Below are 19,368 nucleotides of genomic sequence, written 5' to 3'. Positions count from 1 at the left end.
TGTATAAGTAGTTCAGAGAAAAATTCTGAAGGATCTGTTATATCAATAATAGAAAATTATTCTGTTCTTATAAGCTGACATAATCTAATATATACCTAGTAAAAATTTTATATTATAAATATCGTACAAAATATTGAGTTGAAAGCGGCATATATAAAATACAATATATTGAAATCTAATTTGAAGTATTGAAATTTGAAATTAAATTGAAAATAACAATACACATATATCTAAATGTAATTTATATATTATTAATATTAATGTAATTAATATAATTTCCCTTTCATGATGAAAAACGTACATATCATTTTAAACGTAAGTATCTATTGTTCGTGGAATGGGAAGGTCGAAATAACAACGCATTTTATTATTTTGTAATAATAAAATGTATTAAATAGATAGTGTTGGCAATACTTATCAAACTACAATTTATGTTTTCGTGTATTATATGAGACTTCGACTCCGTATACTCCGTGTATACCGAGCGTGTTACTTTGCATAACAAAACAAAAGAAAAAAAGATCATCGGGGAGAGGAAACGATCGGCTGAGGGTCTTGAAGTAGAAAAACCGAAACAGAATAAAATGAAAAATCCAGATCAAAGAATCGACACACGCCACCCTCTCCTTTTTTTTTTCGAAATCCCTCTTCGAGACGCACGGCACTCTCCGATCCCTCTTCCCGTTACAATTCTTTTCATAAGCCCGCGAGTCCTCTGACAACGAAAATCTAAACGCATTTCACGGTTATCATTGGTTACATGGTCCCATTGTGGATTAGACCGAAGCCGTTCGAGAGTACCCATTTAGAGACGAATCTATCCTATTTTTCGCAGAACTTTCGAACGATCGGCAATCTCATTCTTGACTCTGTCAAAAATTTCGTTTGTCCATTTAAAATCAATTTCCTGTCGGGGAAGAATATATAAAAGTCAAACGAATTCACGACTCAAACAAATCAAACCGTTCAAATAAAGTTTAAAAAAAAGGGAAGAAAAAAAATGGCGATCGCGATAAGTTCGGGGATGGAGAACAAGCGGGACTCCCTGCGCGAGTGAGCCCTCGAACGACTTCCGCCAGCCTATCAATTGGCTCCCGTTGTTTCATTTCGATTGTCGCACAAATCTATAATATATATTTAGTATGTATCACCGAAGGGGGGGGGAGAGACACTTTTCTTTTCACAGCTGAATATCTCCCGCGCGCGAGGATAATTGGCCGTGTATCACATTTGAGGCGTTAAGTATACGCGAAAAAAGCATTTGCTGCTTTTCTCTCTCTCTGTTTTTCGCTCTCGCCGTGCCTCCCGGCGGACATCGCCTTCGGCCGGGAAAATAACGAATTGCGCTGGCCGACGAAAGGAAATCGGAAAAGGGACTCGGAAGCGCGCGTTACAAAAGAAGAAACGGGCCGCGAAAACGTACGCGGGATGTCTGTCGCGCATATGTGTGTGTATATGTTGCGTATGCATATATGTATGTGTGTACATATATTTACATTATATACATACACATATACACACTACGTGTATGTGTATGCGCGTGTGTGCACAGGCGGGATATATCGGTTTCCTCTGAGAGCCAAGAGATCGACCTGTTTCACATTACGTCGTAACGCGCATTACATATAGCGTGTATCTATAATCTGTGAAGAAAACGCAGTATAAAATATTGTATAAATATATAAATACTTGATTGAAAAAATAAATATATTAAATTAAAAAAGAGACATACACGTAAGGTAGATTATTTGTTACTTTAATTATTTATCCTTAGATATTTATATATACGCAGAAAAATATTAGATGTTTGATATGCAGGTCAAGTCTATAGGAGAATAAACGCGAGGCTGGCTGGATACATGTGGAGTCCATCCGATGCGCTCGAGCTCGAGCATAATTAACCCTTTAGTTGCGATACATGAGACGGCATTTTCAAAGTTTGTACAATAAACGAAATAGAAATGCACCGGTACGACATACTGCGCAAATTTATTATTTCTGTAGTGGCTAAAATCAAACAACGCACTCACAAATTCATAACGAAAAAAAAACGTGTACTGATCATTTATTCCTAAAATTATGTATTCGCTTTTATTACGGAGTTCTTTAATTCTAGCTGAACGTATATGTATATATACAGCAACCAAAGGGTTAATAAATTGACGCACTTAACAAAAATTCACGGAAGACGAGTATATGTTGCGTTTAATAATTAATCTATTTTTAAAAAAAGAAACTGAATTACATTTCGATAAATCAAATATTTTGTAAACCTAAGGTAAATCAAAATTTACAAAATCCGCAAGATGACTTTTTTTCGAAATAAAAATAAGCTAAAAATTTGGTTCTATCTTCCGCGCGTTAAGTGACACAGCGAATCTTATTCCACAAGCAAAGAGCGTATGTGAACAAGAAACATCGAACTCGGCAAATGATAATATATTTAACTTGCAATAATTTAAAAATATAAAAAAAAAATATTGAAAATAAAATAAATAAATAAAAAAAAAAATTCTCGGTAATGCCTATTTCAGTGACAAAAACAGAAATACTTCCGTTTTTCGGTTCTGCGAGAAAGAAAAAAGAAACATTTGCATGCATTCAATTCCGTAAAAAAAGATTGCAGATCCAGCTAACATCAGATAAGTGAAAAGATTCGAGAGATCAGCGAGTTTTCGTTCGGCAATTAGAATTCGAACGTGGCATTTCAAGTTCAAGACGCATTTTCGGGACTCCAAATTGATGCGTCCAGCCACTGTGCTTCGAACGGGACGCCGTCGTCGCTTCCATGTGCCCGATGACTATTGCCGATCGCGAAGCGTACGTCCCTCGACGTTTCGGCCTCGCGACGGGCAACGTCGTGTATTCGTAAATTTTTCTATAAAAGACTAACCGACAAAAAGTTACAGCGCACACTTTTTCTCAGTCCCTGCGATCCTCTTACGAGGCCTGAGCGTCTTGCAACTCGTCTTTGTGCGTAAGGAGAGACTTTCACTCTCCGCGTCTGTCTCAATCTGTCCTCGTCTCACTCTCTTTCTCTTTCTCTCTCTCTCTATTTCCGTCCCCGATTTCTAATTGCACGACTGGCACAACGAGGATTGGAGGTGTTATTTTAGCAACGTTTCAATTGCATTTTCCCTCGAGTAAAAAAACTTGCTCACTTCGCAATTAGCGCTAAATGTAAGCATCTGAGTTCAGAATTATTACAAAGCTAAACTTTTCTTCTTTTCTGGTTTTTGTGTATTTTTTTTGTTTTTCTTTTCAATTTTATTATTTGAATTTCCTGAAGTTTGAATTTTGTGATCGTCGATTTTGGACGTTATGTCATCTTATTTAGATTTAGTTAAAAGTTGAGAATTTTTAGCCTTAAAGAGTCATCGTTCAATACTAATTTTAAGTGTATATTGAGAACATGAGTATGGTGAATGTCTAAAAATGAATATTTTTATAAATTGAATCTATACACTTCCGTAGTTTTTCGCATTTTGATATTTCTAAACGAGGTAAAATGCAATTGTTACTCATAACACCTTCATTTAGACAATCTATTTCGTTCTTATAAGCAGTAAGATTTAGTTCTGACTTTCGCATCGTCACATAGTATCCTCCTTTTGACGCTCGTGTTTTAGAGATAAATACATATTAGTCATGCTACTTTGAGTATTGATAAAGTGTCCTCTAATATTTTCTTTAACAAACTTGATTTTAACAAATGAAATTATTTAAAAAGAAAAAAAATTACAATAACAATTTTGGCAACACTCAGAAAAATACGATCGAATTAGGAAGGTATCCATCATAATCGCGGTATAATCGGTTTCTGCGGCAGAGCATATCTTAATTACAAAACGCGAATTACAGAACAAAAATCGCGTCTAAATTCCATCATTATCAGTTGAAGTGTTAATAAGAATCGTTTACGTCGTAACATGTATGTATCACTAATAATTTTGAAAGTCTATATATAGCACAAACTATATACAATTGATTATAAATAGCACGGGGCTTTTTTGGTTTTCGCGACGACGGCAATGAAAAGTATGGGGAGTCGACTGATAGGGAGGAATGATTGCTGCTAAATAGAATAAGATATACTTAAATAGAACAGATATACCGATGAAAATAATAATGGTATATATCATAATAATATAGTAATGTGACACAATAATAGCATTTACATTAGAACGCCGCGCTCGCGTGTCGACGTGTCGATGACGATCGACTGATGCATTTTGTGACGGGATAGAAAGCACTCGCGTTTATTTGTATGGAGAAAAGAAAAAAAGAAGAGAAATAAAGAGGCAGAATCTACTTTTCATAGTTCGTTGCAGGGGGACACTGATTATGAAGTGATATTACTTGCGAATAATAATAATATAATGATAGAGCAATAATTATAATAATTAGTTAATAATTAATAATAATAAAAATAATTATATTAATAATAATAATATAATAATAAAGTAAATCTATAATAACAAAGTTGCATCCAAATATAAATTAAACGAAAACATTTCTTGTTGTTAAGCATAAGAAAGAGTTTAGCGTTTATATACAGAATGATATCGATTTTCGAAAACCACGTCAGTTTGTAGGCGTTTGTATTTTTTTTTTTGTAACTAATTCACATCGAAGCGACGCGGGGTCGGCGTTTTCCCGTCGAGATTCGCCGGACGACGGATTTCCACAATTTTCCGTAATTTTGGGTTTGTGTCTCGAACAAAATGTCACAAACAAATGTCAAAAATGTCTCTTCGAGAAATCACGCGGCCCGCACGAGCGTTCCGACTTCCGCCTCTCACGCTATTTTCTTTCTCTTTCTCTCTCATTCGTTCATTCATCCATTTGATCATTCAATCTCGTTCATCTTCTCTCTCACATTTTTATTCTTTGCATTTTTATTATTACAGCATATTTTTTTATAGTAGATATTTCTATATGCAATAGTTACCACATTTTTAACATAGTATTACAGTTATCACATTTTTTGTTGGGAAAGGGCAATACATACGAAATCGGCATCACCATAGCTCTGTCGTTCGCGCCGAAGTGAGTCTCTCTCTCTCTCCTCGTCGCGATTATGGGTGCAATATATCGTTAAATATGTAACATATACATGTGTATATATATAAAAAAAATGAAAGGCAGAAGTCAACGAGCTTCGCGACGAGAAAGAAGTGTTTTTTTTCCATCCGAGAAGAAGAGGAACGCCAGTCGAAAACCGATATAAACGTTCCGAACAATTCGGTCACACGAAATGTATCTCTTCTTTCTCGGTGTGTGTGTGTGTGTGTGTGTGTGTGTTTGTGTCTCTTTGTGTATGCGTGTGTGTAGATATGATCTCTCGTGTATATATTTTATAAAATATATACATATAAAATATATTTCTACTTATTTCTTCATACACTTATTTTAAAACGCAACACGCACTCAATCACACTCTTTTCTCGCATTATTGTCCATTTCTCTCGTTATTGATTCTTATCAACTCACACTCTCTCTCTCTCTCTCTCTCTCTCTCTCTCTCTCTTTCTCTCTCGCTCAGTATCATCATCATTCTCTCCTGCCTTTCATACTGTGTAGCCTATTCATTGTAATATGGAAGACAATCGAAGTTTACAAAAGGCACTCACTTGCGCGATCGGACGATCGCAGTTGCACTGAAAACGGCGTCGCAATGAAAATTTTTCGAGCGTTTTCTAAAAAGAAAAAGTCCAACTACACCTTGCTACCTGGTCGCTTCTCACACGACTTATAAAATAAAAGAAAGAAGAAAAACCTAAAACTATCCTACAAATCTCTACTTTACAGTCCATTTATGAAAATCATCACGAACAAAACCTTTTGTTCTAAGCAAGGTTGCGCATGTGTTCAATAATACAACAACGTACTGAAGCATTCTTGCGTTACACGAACATAAAACAAGCGGAGCTGGAAACATATCGTCACGAATTCACGCCGCCGATCGATCTCGTTCATCCGCGATATGCTAAATATTTCCATATTTCGGGACCAAGCGATAAACGACATCGCTTATATAAGAACGACAGCGATAAAAGTGACAGTCGCGATAAATCAATGCTCAATTCAGAAATGTAATTTTATCGTTTTTTGCGGCAAACGACGCCGTTTGCAGTGCGCGTTAATTGGCTTCACACACCCACACACACACACATATATATATATATATATATATATCTCATTCAATCACTCACTCACTCATCCACTCTGTCATACACTCCCTCTTCCACTCGCTCTTTCTCTCGTTCTTTCGCTCGCTCGCTGGAGTGCTTATTCTCACCTCTCCTTTCACTCTCGAGACAACTTTCTCCACCCTTCCTCCTCCGGAGAAGAAACTCGACAAAACGTAATCGTATATGTTATTTGGATATTGCAACATTTTACCTGCCCCGGATTTAGCGACGCTATATACTCGTATAGCTCGAAAAATTCAACGGAAGGAGACGGCGGACGCGGACAGCGGGCTCGTGGGAACCAGGAGGCGTAATGAGGATCCACCAAGTGAGATCAATGAACAACTTGCTCGGAGGAAAGTCACGTTTCGGAATAAATTTACGCTTGGTATCCTCTGTCACCTACTGACCCATCCACAGACCCCTCTCTCCCTTTTCTCAATATCGTCCTCCAACCATTTTCATTTTCGAGCCTAAATGAGCGGACTGAGACTTTCCGGGCTGACTTTTCTGCTAAAAAGTCACTCGCATCTAACGATAGAATATGAGAAAGAAGAAGAAAAAGAAAGAATATATAAGATGATAAATATGTATCAATAATTATATGATAATATAATATATGTAGTAATATAGTAATATATTACAATAGTACGATGATATATATGAAAATTATGGTTATAATAATATATAAAAAAGGAGAGAAAAGGATGCTTGTTCAAGGATAATGAAACCTGACGTGTGCCTAAAATGCTTCTCAAGAAAACGGCCGATGGCGGGTAAAGAGCTACCGCGTCACGGCGATACCGCATATGTAAAAAAAAAAAAAAGAAAAAAGACGTTAATTCCACTGACAGAATCCACTGCGGAGAAGCTATCGCCGAAAACTCGAGTCAATCCACATGAAAATCCTCCTTTTCCTTTCTATTCCTAGCGCGAAACTCGCCGAGAATTCGCGTCTCTCTTCTTTACGGTTCGCGCGGCGACCGCTCTCTAGATCTTGAGGTGATCGAAACTGTCCAAGGCGTTACTGATCCTGTTAAAGACCGGCAACCTGGACTCCGTGTTAGGTGACAACGGGGAGGGGGTTCTGGGTGTTACCTCGTCGGAGGCGAGTGGACTGCATACCCCATTGTTGCGCGGGCTCGGGCTCTGTCTCGAACAGGCAAGCAGACTGAAGTCCTGACCGAAACTGAACGGTGTCGTCTGCAGATTCGTGCATGAGACCGTTTGCTGGCTGCAGTCGTCGCTGAAGAAGCTCGCCATGGAGTTCGTCGGCGACTGACTGAGGCTAGACGACGGCGAGACCGAGTCGGCAGAACTGCCGAGCGAGAACGTCGGGCTAAGATTGAGCGGTTTCGGCTTCGTCGCCCCGATTACCGAGTTAACGGGGTTCACCTGATGATGATGGTGTACCGCGTGATGATGATTCGTGGCCAGGCTCAGCGACGATGTTCGCAGCAACGGCGGCTGATTGAAGCCGTTCGCGTTGGTACTACCGAGGCTCAACGAATTCGTTCGCATGAGGTTCGACGTGGTGGCAGCGGCCGCCGCGGCCACGGCCACGTGGGACGACGCGGCGAGTTGCTCGAGCAGGCTGACGTTGACGCTGACATTATTGGCAGTGGCACTGTTGTTCGCGGCGGTGCCGTTGCCGGCCGCGGACGCTACTGCAGCGGCGGCCGCCGCGCTCATCAGCGGATTCAAGCCCATTAGGTTGGGCTGCGTCGAGCCCAGCTGGGCGCTCACCTTCTGATTGTGTATACGCGCCTCCTCAAAATTGTGGATGAAGTGGCAGCGCGGGCCGTACGGGCAGAAGCCAATCGTGTGGAAGGTACGGCACAGCTCGGTCTTGTACTTCGGGTGGCGCGCCAAGTTGCGCAACTCGCCAAAACCATGCGCGAACTGGCACTTATCGCCGTACTTACACGAGCCACTCTCTTCGTACGGTCGGCAGAGCTCCGTCTTGTAGCGCGACGTCGGCTCGCTCACGCTACGGTCCAGCTTTCGATGTTGCTCAATTAACGTGGTCATCAAGGAGGTGTAGCTGCGTTTCAGAGGCGCGTGTCCATTGCCGACGTGGTTGCCGCCGGCGGTGCTACCATTCGTGGTGCTCGTCGTCGTTGGAGATGACGGAGGCTCCTTCGCCTTGGTTGAGCCCGCATTCTGTAATCAGACAAGAAGGAGTGCGTTCGGTTAACCCATAAAATTCCGAAATTGCAGTTGTTATTCACGCGCGACACATCGCGATGATGGACGCGTCGGGGGGTAAACGGAGAGATGCCGCGCGAGTAATTTGATGCTTGAAATGGCGGCGCGGATGATAACCGAAGCTTGACAATTTCGCGACGTCATCGTGCCAGTGAGATAGCGTGTCGAACAGACCGGCGGCAGGCTGTCGCCGCTGCACTGGCACGATCATTCGTTTCAATGGGGAGTCAAACAATGCGTCGTTTGCTAGAAAACGGAAAGCAGACGTTGCGACAATGGCTTATGCAAGTAGCAGATGAACTTTGAGAAGATTCGAAAGTGTTGAAAGTTCTATAATTATACTTAAGTACAACGCGCTTTAACTCGACTTTCACTTCAATTTTGAAGAATTTCTCATACAATGCATACCGATATTTGTGCTGTCGTGATTGTACAATTAAATTAAACCAAAGATGATGTTTGTTTAATATAATAACATCAAATACATTATTGATTTCATAAAGTAGCGCAATTTGTTAATATATTCGATATCGTTCTATACACGCGAATATCACTTTTTATAATGGTCAATAATATTAATATGTATTGTATAAAGTAAGCATTTTTTTTAAATAAAGTAATTATTGTCAAATTAAAGATTAATTTAAATTACAGTATTATGCAATGTTCTACGTAAAATTTAATGATATAAAATATTGCCAACACACAATCTCGAGATTATCACAATTAAAATAACGAGTAAATATCTTTATCGGGCAAAAATGATAGCACGGTTCAACGTACTAAAATGGACTTATAGCACAGGCATATCAAAAAACCTCAATAAGATCTCATTTATAAGCCCTTATCTCTCCCCATCCGGCGTATAGTCAATAGATAATAGAAAATAGAAAATAAACAGAGTCAGAGAGATAAAACCGTAGTGTATCTGAAGTGATGCCACTTCAACTGCGATTGCAACAATTCGTTCCAAATAAAAAAAAGGTTTTTATCTAGATTTTTCTTCCGGTCGTGTAGACAATATTTTCCTTAATTACTTCGATAACAAAAATGAAGATAAATTGATAACTGTTAATTTTAAATTTAAAGAACGATAAATCTAAAGAATGATAAATTACGATAACTGAAAAGCAAACCAGATATATTAGAAGTCATTTATAATCTTTCGAATCACTCAAAGTAAAAAATTTTTGTTATTCTGGTTAGAAATTTGATTAATCTTTTGCAAGAATCTTTACCGAGTCTTTGCACGAGCTAATATTCTTATTTTTAAGCCAAAACATTGTTGTGAGTCAAAACATTTATAAATTGCTACTTAATATGACGAACATTGTACTATGTCCCAAGCTATATATTATTTTCTATATATTATCTTGGAAAAATAAAGAATACAATAGAAAACAGTTTACGATTAAAAAGCAACAAGATTCTTACCAAAAAGCTAGTTCTAATATGACATGTTTCGCTATTAAGAATAAATCATCGAGAGATGCGTGTCTAATGTAAGAAATACGAATCTCACAGTGGAGCGATTCATTTATTATACTGTTGACTAATTCGATACGGTCTTTCACAAAGATTGATAGGCACGAAAGGGCATCGGCGAAACGCCTCGTACATCCTACTCGTATTTCCCGGAATCGCGTGTAGCTTCTCTGGCGACTGCAATTACTATTATCGTCGAACAACTACACGCTTCAAGAAGTCATGTTCGAATAGATCGCTCTGATTCATCGCACGAGACACATCTTGAGAAAAACAGTATTATCATAAGTTATGTGACGCCAGCTCTATACGGGTTTCTAAGGTGCTTTGAATTAACGCGATGCGACATGTATTTTAAGAGCACTATAAAGTCTGCCTCAATATATGTACGTTTAGAATTTTTCAAATAAAATCTTGAATCAAATGGAAAATAGATAAATGTTAAAATAACAATCGCGTGGAAAATTTTTAGAATATTACTATATAACCATCAGCAGCATGAGTACTCATATGTTAATGATCTTTTTCAATATTTACGCAATGTTGCGAGCTTGACGATACGATAAGTCACGTAAAGTACGAGAGTACAATAATCACATGTAGCCCGACTAAAAAATAACTTGAGCGAGACGTGACGCGTACAAAAACCACGTAGCGATAAATAATAACCAATCAACGAGAGGCGAGTCGACGTCAGAGCGCCAAGATTCATAAATTTTTTAAAGAGTTTTTCATATAAAAGAAGTCTATTAAAAATATATATCTGCATAGTAACGCAAGTTTTGCGCCACTTAATTGCGTCATTAATCATCGAGGGAATAGCGTAATATCTCCCACACCTCGTTTTTTTTCTTTTATGAGCAATAATCATCTCTTACCGCGTGTAATATTGAACAATTCAGAACGCCTAGATATTATCACGAAGATGTTATCGTCGTAGATCAATTGAACTTTTAATCTTCTTTATATCGCATAATCGATAGGCGTGATTATCGAGATTTTATTAAGTCAGGGATCAGCGACTTCGACGATAGTAATTGCTCCTTTTGGCTGTACTTTAATGTAGAGAACAATGAAAACGGGACTTTTTTTTTTGGATAGTGAAATATCACAGAAAAATCGGACGAGCACCAGCATAATACTATTAAACCCATTAAACTTTTAAAACAACTTTGTGTATTATTAGATTCTATAAGTTTGTTGCCCCATGAAAGACGATTAGATTCCTAAGCCTTCCGTGTTAGCTGCAAGCAAAGATTTTCTCATTTGATTCTTAAAGATGTACGTGAAATAAACTGTTATATATTTAAAAAGAAAGCTGTTACGTGAAAAATATTTTGCAAATAATTGACTCACAATCAGTCATGAACGCACTATTAGCGTATTATTGAAATTATCTGTCTGTTTTTCGCAAGTTTATCATTTTTGCTCAGATTTTGCTATCTTTGCTGGCAAGCAATTTATTGCCGATGAATGACGAACATTGTGACAAACTGCAATAAATTGCTACCACGCAACTTTCTTCCATTCCGTCTCGTCAGAGAGACGACATATCCGACTAATTATCAGTTACAGTTACGCGCTTGATGACATATCCAGAAAAAATCCGACGTTTTTCCGAGCGTGAGATCGCACGCAGGGGGATTCACGAGTGTCTGGAAATTTCCACCAGCACGTGCGCATACGTGCCAGAGCGAATTTGTTTGTTTCATTTGTCAGTATACGAGCGCAGAGCACACGCACACACGCGCGCGCGCGCGCGTATTTCCGCACACTTCTTCTTCTCCTTCTCGTAATTATTCCCACCGAGTCTCCATATGTTAAAGTGTGTGTTTATCGTAAGCGCACGATCGCCGGTAATCGTCCGCACGCACACGCGCGCCTATTTTATCGTTCACGCGTGCGCGTACGTGTATGCGTACTCGTGATTACGAGTATGCATAAATCTTCGCGCCGCACGCATATACGTATACACCGACAAGAATATATCGCGTATCTAATCACGCCGATTTGCGTATTCTCCAAAAGAATATTGTCTATTTTTGATATTATGAGTGTTGAGACAAAATCATGCTCCAGTCTGAGAGTTGGTCTATAAGAAAGGAACGATTTATGACTACCAAAGTTGAAAACTCATATTAATAAATTTGTACTTATTAGTTTGTATTTTAAACATATTAATATTAAGTTTCCTTGAGAGCAATTACAGTTGCAAAGGAATTATTTCATCATTTATAATCGTTACGCTTTAAATATTAATTATTTTTCTTGACAGCTACAATAATTTAAAATTGTGTAAAATTAAAGAGTCAGTTATATCAGGAAATGATTATTTTCAGCAACTCATGTTTCTCTGAATATTGCTATGTCCTAGATAATTATAACACAGTCTAACTAATTAGTTTTTACAAATTTCTGAGACTTTGATGAATATTCCACATACTTATTCCTAATAGAATAATAAGTCGCTTGAAAGATAAACATGTATTATAATATATTATAATAATTATTGTGACCTTTTTTAGTATAGAGTATTTTTTATTGTTAATTTTAAATAGCTAGCTACTTAAACAAGCGTGAAATTTTCATAAATTTGATTTCTAATAATTAAATCTTAAAATTATTCTTTACATGAATTCTATATAATATATATTATAGTACATATATATATACACACATGTATTATATATAGAAATATATAAAATGCATACAGATTAATCTTTTTATTAAAACAGGAAGAAGAAAAGATTAGTTTGAAAGTTTTTCCCGGAAATAGATTCTGCCTGTTAAAGCACCGTATATACTTCTATAGCACAGACTTTTGACTGCAATGTGTGCGCTCCGTAGGCGCCTATGGTGAGAGGAAGTACCGCCTATATCGGTAAGAGAAAAAATAAACCGGTTAAATTTTCTTCGTAGATGTTGCGATCCTACGAAGCCGACGACGTATGGTTACGAGCGGCGTTTCCTCCACCATCGTCGATGAATCACTATAATAGACGTAACTCGTTCCAAAAAAGCGCGGCGTAAACTGTGTTTTCAATTATTTAAAGACGAAAGTGCAATTCCGCGAAGTTAATTTTTACATATACGTTGCGACACACGTGGCGAGTCCCGTTCATTCATTTTGCTGACGAAACGTGAGACCAATAAAAACAGGGTCTATTATTAAGCTTACTCTGAGATATAAAGCAGTGCCACTTGAACTTGAACCAAATTATTTTTATGCATGAAAAATAACGGTATTATAAGATAAAAGTATATATTTTGTACTCTTCCTCTCATGGAAAAAATATTTTGCTTTTGAAAGTTTTATATTTTATTAATTTTTATTTTTCGTGAAAAAAATATTGATATTTTTTTCCTTTCAAGTGCCTTGTGCGTTTTATCAAATATTTCATTTGCCGATTTTTGCAGCTAAGATGTTAATATTAGACTTTAAAATATGGCCTGTTTGTTCGTAAAAATACAAAGATTTCATCAGTTCTGGATGATACAGCTTAATCCTTAAGTGTGCAGCTTTGCATATATGCAAAGCGACTTTTCGATGCTCCGTTTATTCTCCCTTATGAAGATCGAACTGAACACGCTTTGTAAAGAGCCTCCCTCTAGCTTTTTTTTCTCTTCTGGATGGAAAGACCCTTCTGGGCCTTCCCATAGTTCCCATCTATAAAGGGTTCAAATTAGTAAAAAAGAATCCTTTAAATATTTTTTTAGGATTCCTTAGGCAGGCAGTCATTTATTTAAAAAAAAAAAAAAAATACTCAGAATGCTACAAAAAATTGCGCATTTAAGGGTTAAAATTTATGATACAAATAACAATTATACAAGAAAATATAATTTTTTAGAAGAGTTAAAAAAATATTTTCCTTTTTTTTGCATCTAAAGATCTTCTATGATATTTTTCCATATCTTCTGAAAATATGCAGTAATTTAAGATGAAATATATACATTTTGTATCAGACTACAGCATAATCTTAATTCTATTCAGTCGTATATTTATCCTTATCTGCATTCTTCAAACGTTATTAGTTTGAATGCGCAGAACGACACCGGCAGTGTGTTCAATTATAGCCGGCGTGTGTTACTAGTTCCGCTTTATTTGCCCTCTTACTCACTTGGCGAACTTAATATTCGCATCGCGCATCGCGTTCCACGTATCGAGTGTTGAACAATGACGATTATTTAACAGTCTCTGTTTGTAGATATCGATCTTAACAGCGGGGGCAAGTTGGTTTTGCGAAAGTGGCGTGATGCGCGCGTCTCCTGACACGACATATGTATGATTCATGAGCATTTATATGCCAGGGCTGACGGAAAGATAATTTTCAATATCTCTGCGATAGTAGTTTTCAATAAAGGAACGATAATTCTTATGTTCAATACCCTTACAGTAAATAAAGCAATGGAAAGCGATAGCGCGAATTATCGCGTCGCGTCATTCTCTTGCCAACAGTGTTTATGTGATTATAACGAATAGTAAAGTATGACTACTACGAAGGATCTCACAGTAATATTTCACATTATGATCCTTTTAAAAATCACGTAAAAGTGAAACTTCGAAAAATCTTGTTACAATTCACGTCATCATACTTCACTGAAAATTATCAGATGTTTCGAAATTTAAAGTGCATAAATTAATCAAGATAAAAAAGCTTTTGTCAAAGTCCAGCGATAAAATTCGCTCTGCGAGTAACTGCAAAATATAATTTTTAATAAAAATTTTTTATAACTAATAAAACAATTTATCTTCAATTATCTATGACGTAAATGACTAAAAACTTTTGTAATTGAAATGCATTATATTATACCCTTTGTCAGATCCTCGGCGTGTGGATGTAATAACTATAGAAATGTCATAACTGTCTATACAACAAGAGTGTCGAAATCACACAAGAGACGTTAATGACAATACGTGTGTCGAAGTAGTTCCCTTCGTACGAGAATGACACGTGCCATTTCGAGAGATCAAAAACGTGGATATGATAGGTCAAAGGTAAACCCATCATTCTCATCAACGTGGAGAAACTTACCCGTTAAGATCTTACATAAATTGAAAATGATACGAGCATCATTCTATTGATTCATAAAATGCACTTAAAATATTTACGTCTGCAACGTCCGAAAAAAAAAAACGAAGATAGCTTATGCGTCGATTTCACTTTATATTATCCTAACGAAGATAAAAACGCGTGATGTTCGAAGAATTAGATATTCAAGGTTGGTCGATAGTGAAAGTATACGCTCGTGGAATATTGAAGTATTAATAGACGATTTGTTTAAACTACGGTATGTGCCATACCGTAAAGGTTTTTTTGGCTGCCAGGCTGCATACATTTCGAAGAAACAAAAAATACAAATAAAAATCAATTATCTTCGTTAAAAAGTACGTGTCAATAGCGAATAATTTAACAATTTCATAAAGACAGCACACGCGTAACGGTAGTGTTTCGCGCCAAGTATTACGCGCAGAGCGAGACGTACCGTGATTCTTTTACGCGAACGCACGAGTTGTTTTTTATTACACAAGCGTTATCAATTATTAGTAAAAATTATCCTCTCTTTTTTGCGAAATCGCGAATTGAAAATTAACAGTTCAGAATTAAATGATTAAAAGATTCGCGCGTATGTTCCACTTAATTAAGATTATTGTATTTAATTGTAACTTTCAACTGGGAAAGAAGACGTGACCGCGCTCAATCGCTTCAAGGCGCGTATTCGCGTTAGAAGAAACCGCGCACGTACTTACTCGCAGGTTAAGAACGTGGATCTCGAAGGTCAAAGGTGAAAGTAACGTGGAGAACGAGGCAGAAGACTCGAGATGGAGGGAGAGAAAGAGAGCGACTGAAGAACGAGTATGGCGCCGGCCGGTCGACCGACTGAATGGAACAGCGGCGCTTCGCGCACTGATTCTTACGTAAGTATGGCACGGCGTATCGTCGGGACTCCTAATTATCCTAATTATTCGCTTGTCCGGCATAGAACCGTCTCGACTTCTGTGTTGATCGTCAGCTGCCTGTCCTTTGGCCCAAAGGACCTTGTGCTTTTACAATATTACAATAAAATATCCACTCCCTTCTCGCGCCTCATTATATCAAGTACATTAACGGAGCTTCCACATGGCTTTGCAGTCATTATATTCTTTCCTTTTAATCGCACGTATATTCGTCATAGTTGTTCGTAATGCTTACATGATACATTTATGATAATTTATCTCAGTGGTGATTCAATATTAAATATAATTCGTGTTATATTGTCGATGTAAATTTTCAGTCAGTTCGCTTTCATCAGTTTTTAAGAATTTTATATTATGAATTGATTACGACGCAACTAAAATATCAAATAAATTGTCAATAACGTTTTGCTCCATTAAGTTCATAGTTACATTAAAAATTTATGAAAGAACACCAGATCAATTATAAGTATGCACACTTTTTGACACCTGATTAACGTCGTGCTCGACTGCGATTGACCTTTCGATTAGACTTTCAACAGATATAGCATGCAATATATTATTTGCACGCGCGAATTGTGCACAGCAATCGATCGACAATGACTATCGATCGAAATCGATTAGATCGGTAGGTATTGGTCACGAATGGGAACAATTAATATTTGAAAGTGGATTTCGTTCTTTGTCACTTGTTTTAAAAATAAATTCTATTTTTTCCTATTAAGTCATATAAGAATATATATTTCAATCCCGAGTTACAAAAGAATTGCGTTTCCTTTCTACCTTTTAGAAATAATTCTTACGTTCACATACGTAGTTGTACTTATTCCAACATAATACATATATCACGAAATAATAAATAAATTACTTTTTCCTTCTCGCTTTCTTTCCCTTTCTTGACATCCCCCACATAGCCCTTTTCTTTCTTCCTCGTCTTTCACTCATCGACGAGCGGACAAAAGAAACACGAGAGAACCGGCGAGCATTTCGTTTTCCGGCCCAGAAGAGCGTGTCGCCCCTTGAAACTCTCCCGCACCGCTTTTTTTTCTTTTTTGCGAGGTTCTCGCGCATAAGGCGTGCGAAGCGAAAACAAGTCGCGTTACAAGTCTGAGAGAACTGCATACAAATTTCAAACTAGTAGCACTTCTGATACATGAACTATCTCGAAAGTCCTGCGGTTCTCCGAATCACTAGAAGCCAGGCTGAAGACGAACAACGGTGACTCCAACTTATTTATAGCTCTTTGTTATAGAAGGTTAAAGACTTGATGAGATAAATAACAATAAAAGGTTGTTCTTCATAAATTTTAAATATATTATAGATAAACTTAAATAGAATTTGGATATTTAACACCAAAAACTTTTAAAATTATAAAATGTTTATTTAAATTTAAAAAAAACTGAATAATATTTTCTGAATAATATAATAAAAATCAGATTATTTAGAAACTATCGTTATCAATAATTAAATGCAGACAAAGTCTTGTCAATAATAAGTCAATGTTCTAGATACGCGCAAATTACCCAAAAGTTCCACTCACTACGCATTTACACCGCCCCAGACGTTGATTTACGACGCACAGTGGTGGCTTTCGGGGAAAAAAAGATTGCCAAGATTAGCATTCGCCAATACGAGAAGTGCGGCTTTCCACTCTACTTCCTCCGTGAACCTTGCACGGTGCACGCGTATATGAGACTGACTGATCAGAGTGCGCGGTGAATAAAGACTTGATATATGAATCACGAACTCGGTAGCGCGGGCTGCGTCCGAGTCATATAAAGAAACCGCACGCGGAAACCGGAGCGCGCGCCTCCGTACCGCAACAATGCAACTTTGCGTCCACTTGGCGCAATTATCCCGCGCGCGAGCGCGTCGTATATGCACAACGGCGAAAAGTGAAAGTATACGCTTAGTTGTGAACTTTAATTTCTTTTTTCCCTCCTCCACCTCCTCCGCCTCGCGGGCGGGAAAAACACTCCCAAGATCGAAGGCGCGAGGTGAAGGACGATAAAAACGATTAGGAAACTCGGGGGTAACCGATTGAATCGCATAATTTATGCTCGGATAATCAGAATGTAATAGCACGTTACCGCGTCCGTGCGCGCGTAAGCGTATTGCGTCGCATCGCGCGAAAAAGATGCTCGACGGTGTATCTTTCGAGATGAGGTAGAGATGTAAACATTGTAAACCTTCCCCGGGAAAAAAACCTCTTATTTATTCATATTAGTTTATATTAGTTTATATTAGTAGAAATATGATTATATATGATCACACATATATAAGAAATGGAAAATATAATCTTAAACAATATTATATGGCTATATATAATTATATATAGTCATATAAAAAATGGAAATATAATCTTGAACACAATATTATATGGCTAAATCTCTTTAAGTATAACTTTATATAGTCACACATATATGGTTTTATATATACTAGTATATTATCATGTGTGATCATGTAAAAGTATATTTCTAGGTTAAAGATAATCGCATATATGAATATATACTCTATAATGGATCTATCCATATAAATTTGTATAACTGTTATTAAATATTCTTCTAGTATATTATTTTACTTGACAATATCAAATTAATATAAAATATATTATTTTTAGTTTCAGTTTACACAATTGCGTTTTAAGTCCGACAAAGTCCATATTGGCACGCAGTGCCAATTTAAAAAACTGAAACATGTATTTAATAATATAACCGTATAAAAAACACTGTAAGGAGCACATTCGTAAAAAAATGAGATTACTACAGACAATTTGTCTTTGATTTACACGAATTCGATTTACGACTGCAAGTCAATACAGCTCGAGGCGGAGATTTGACAGTTTAAATCGAGCAATTCGAAAAGAAAGAATCCCACTCTTATCTCCACATTGTGCGTGCGGTTACGTAACTGGACCAATCTTTTGGTGCCCAAACATATTTATGGTGACCGAAAGCTTCAAAGCCTCGTCGAATTTTACGGTAGCCGCTGAATGAAAGACGATCTCAGTCGACGACCAAAATATGTATCGTATATTAACATATTTTGGTCGTCGACCGAGTTCGTCCTCCGACTCCGTAATGTCGCCAACCACGGGTATGATCTTGGTAAGCTCGCCAGGTGAATCCCGCTGTAGTTTCTCAAAAAGCTGCCAAAAGTAACATAACTTTAAATTTTTTGAAACAGCGATTGAAATAGCAGGAGAAAGGTGATATTATTACCGGCCCGTTTAAAAGATTCTGCAACCTGCTCTCTTGTACGGACACGATCTCAGTAGCTTTTCGACAAGAACCTTGCCCATGAAACCTGTAGCTCCGGTTATGAAAATCGATCTGTCTCTGTACAAAATCCTTTAGGATGTATACTCACTGCCAGCGATCGTGGCCATATCAATTATTCGCGGCAACAATGAGGATCGGGGCTGCAATTATACCGCGCGGGTATCACGACGATGAAACGGCGAAAGTATACCGCATCAGATTTTTTCGCTGAAAGCGAGTATGAATCATCGCTGGATTAATCATTTGC

At 37.5% G+C, this 19,368-nt stretch overlaps 1 protein-coding gene and 1 pseudogene across 2 annotated transcripts in view; both read right to left on the bottom strand.

Moving 5' to 3' along the window:
- Window positions 1–362: 362 nt before the first annotated feature.
- Window positions 363–19,368, bottom strand: part of Tis11 (Tis11 zinc finger protein) — a 36,438-nt gene continuing 17,432 nt past the window's right edge. Inside the window, exons 1-2 of one of the 2 annotated variants that reach the window (XM_077404425.1) lie at window positions 17,381–17,513; window positions 363–8,357 (exon numbers count right to left, since the gene is read on the bottom strand). In XM_077404425.1, coding sequence (XP_077260551.1) covers window positions 7,185–8,225 — 1,041 coding nt within the window. In that variant the 5' untranslated portion in view covers window positions 8,226–8,357; window positions 17,381–17,513 and the 3' untranslated portion in view covers window positions 363–7,184. Of the gene's footprint in view, window positions 8,358–17,380; window positions 17,514–19,368 lie in introns of those variants that run through there. The other variant, XM_077404424.1, reaches the window with a different exon arrangement.
- Window positions 18,454–19,349, bottom strand: LOC143896660 (putative fatty acyl-CoA reductase CG5065 pseudogene; annotated as a pseudogene).

The sequence above is a fragment of the Temnothorax americanus genome, unplaced genomic scaffold (genome assembly GCF_048541705.1).
Source record: "Temnothorax americanus isolate GAGA-0224 unplaced genomic scaffold, ASM4854170v1 Scaffold19, whole genome shotgun sequence".
Taxonomy (NCBI): Eukaryota; Metazoa; Arthropoda; class Insecta; order Hymenoptera; family Formicidae; genus Temnothorax; species Temnothorax americanus.
Note: the sequence above shows the minus strand (reverse complement) of the source record. Positions and strands in the feature narration are given on the sequence as shown.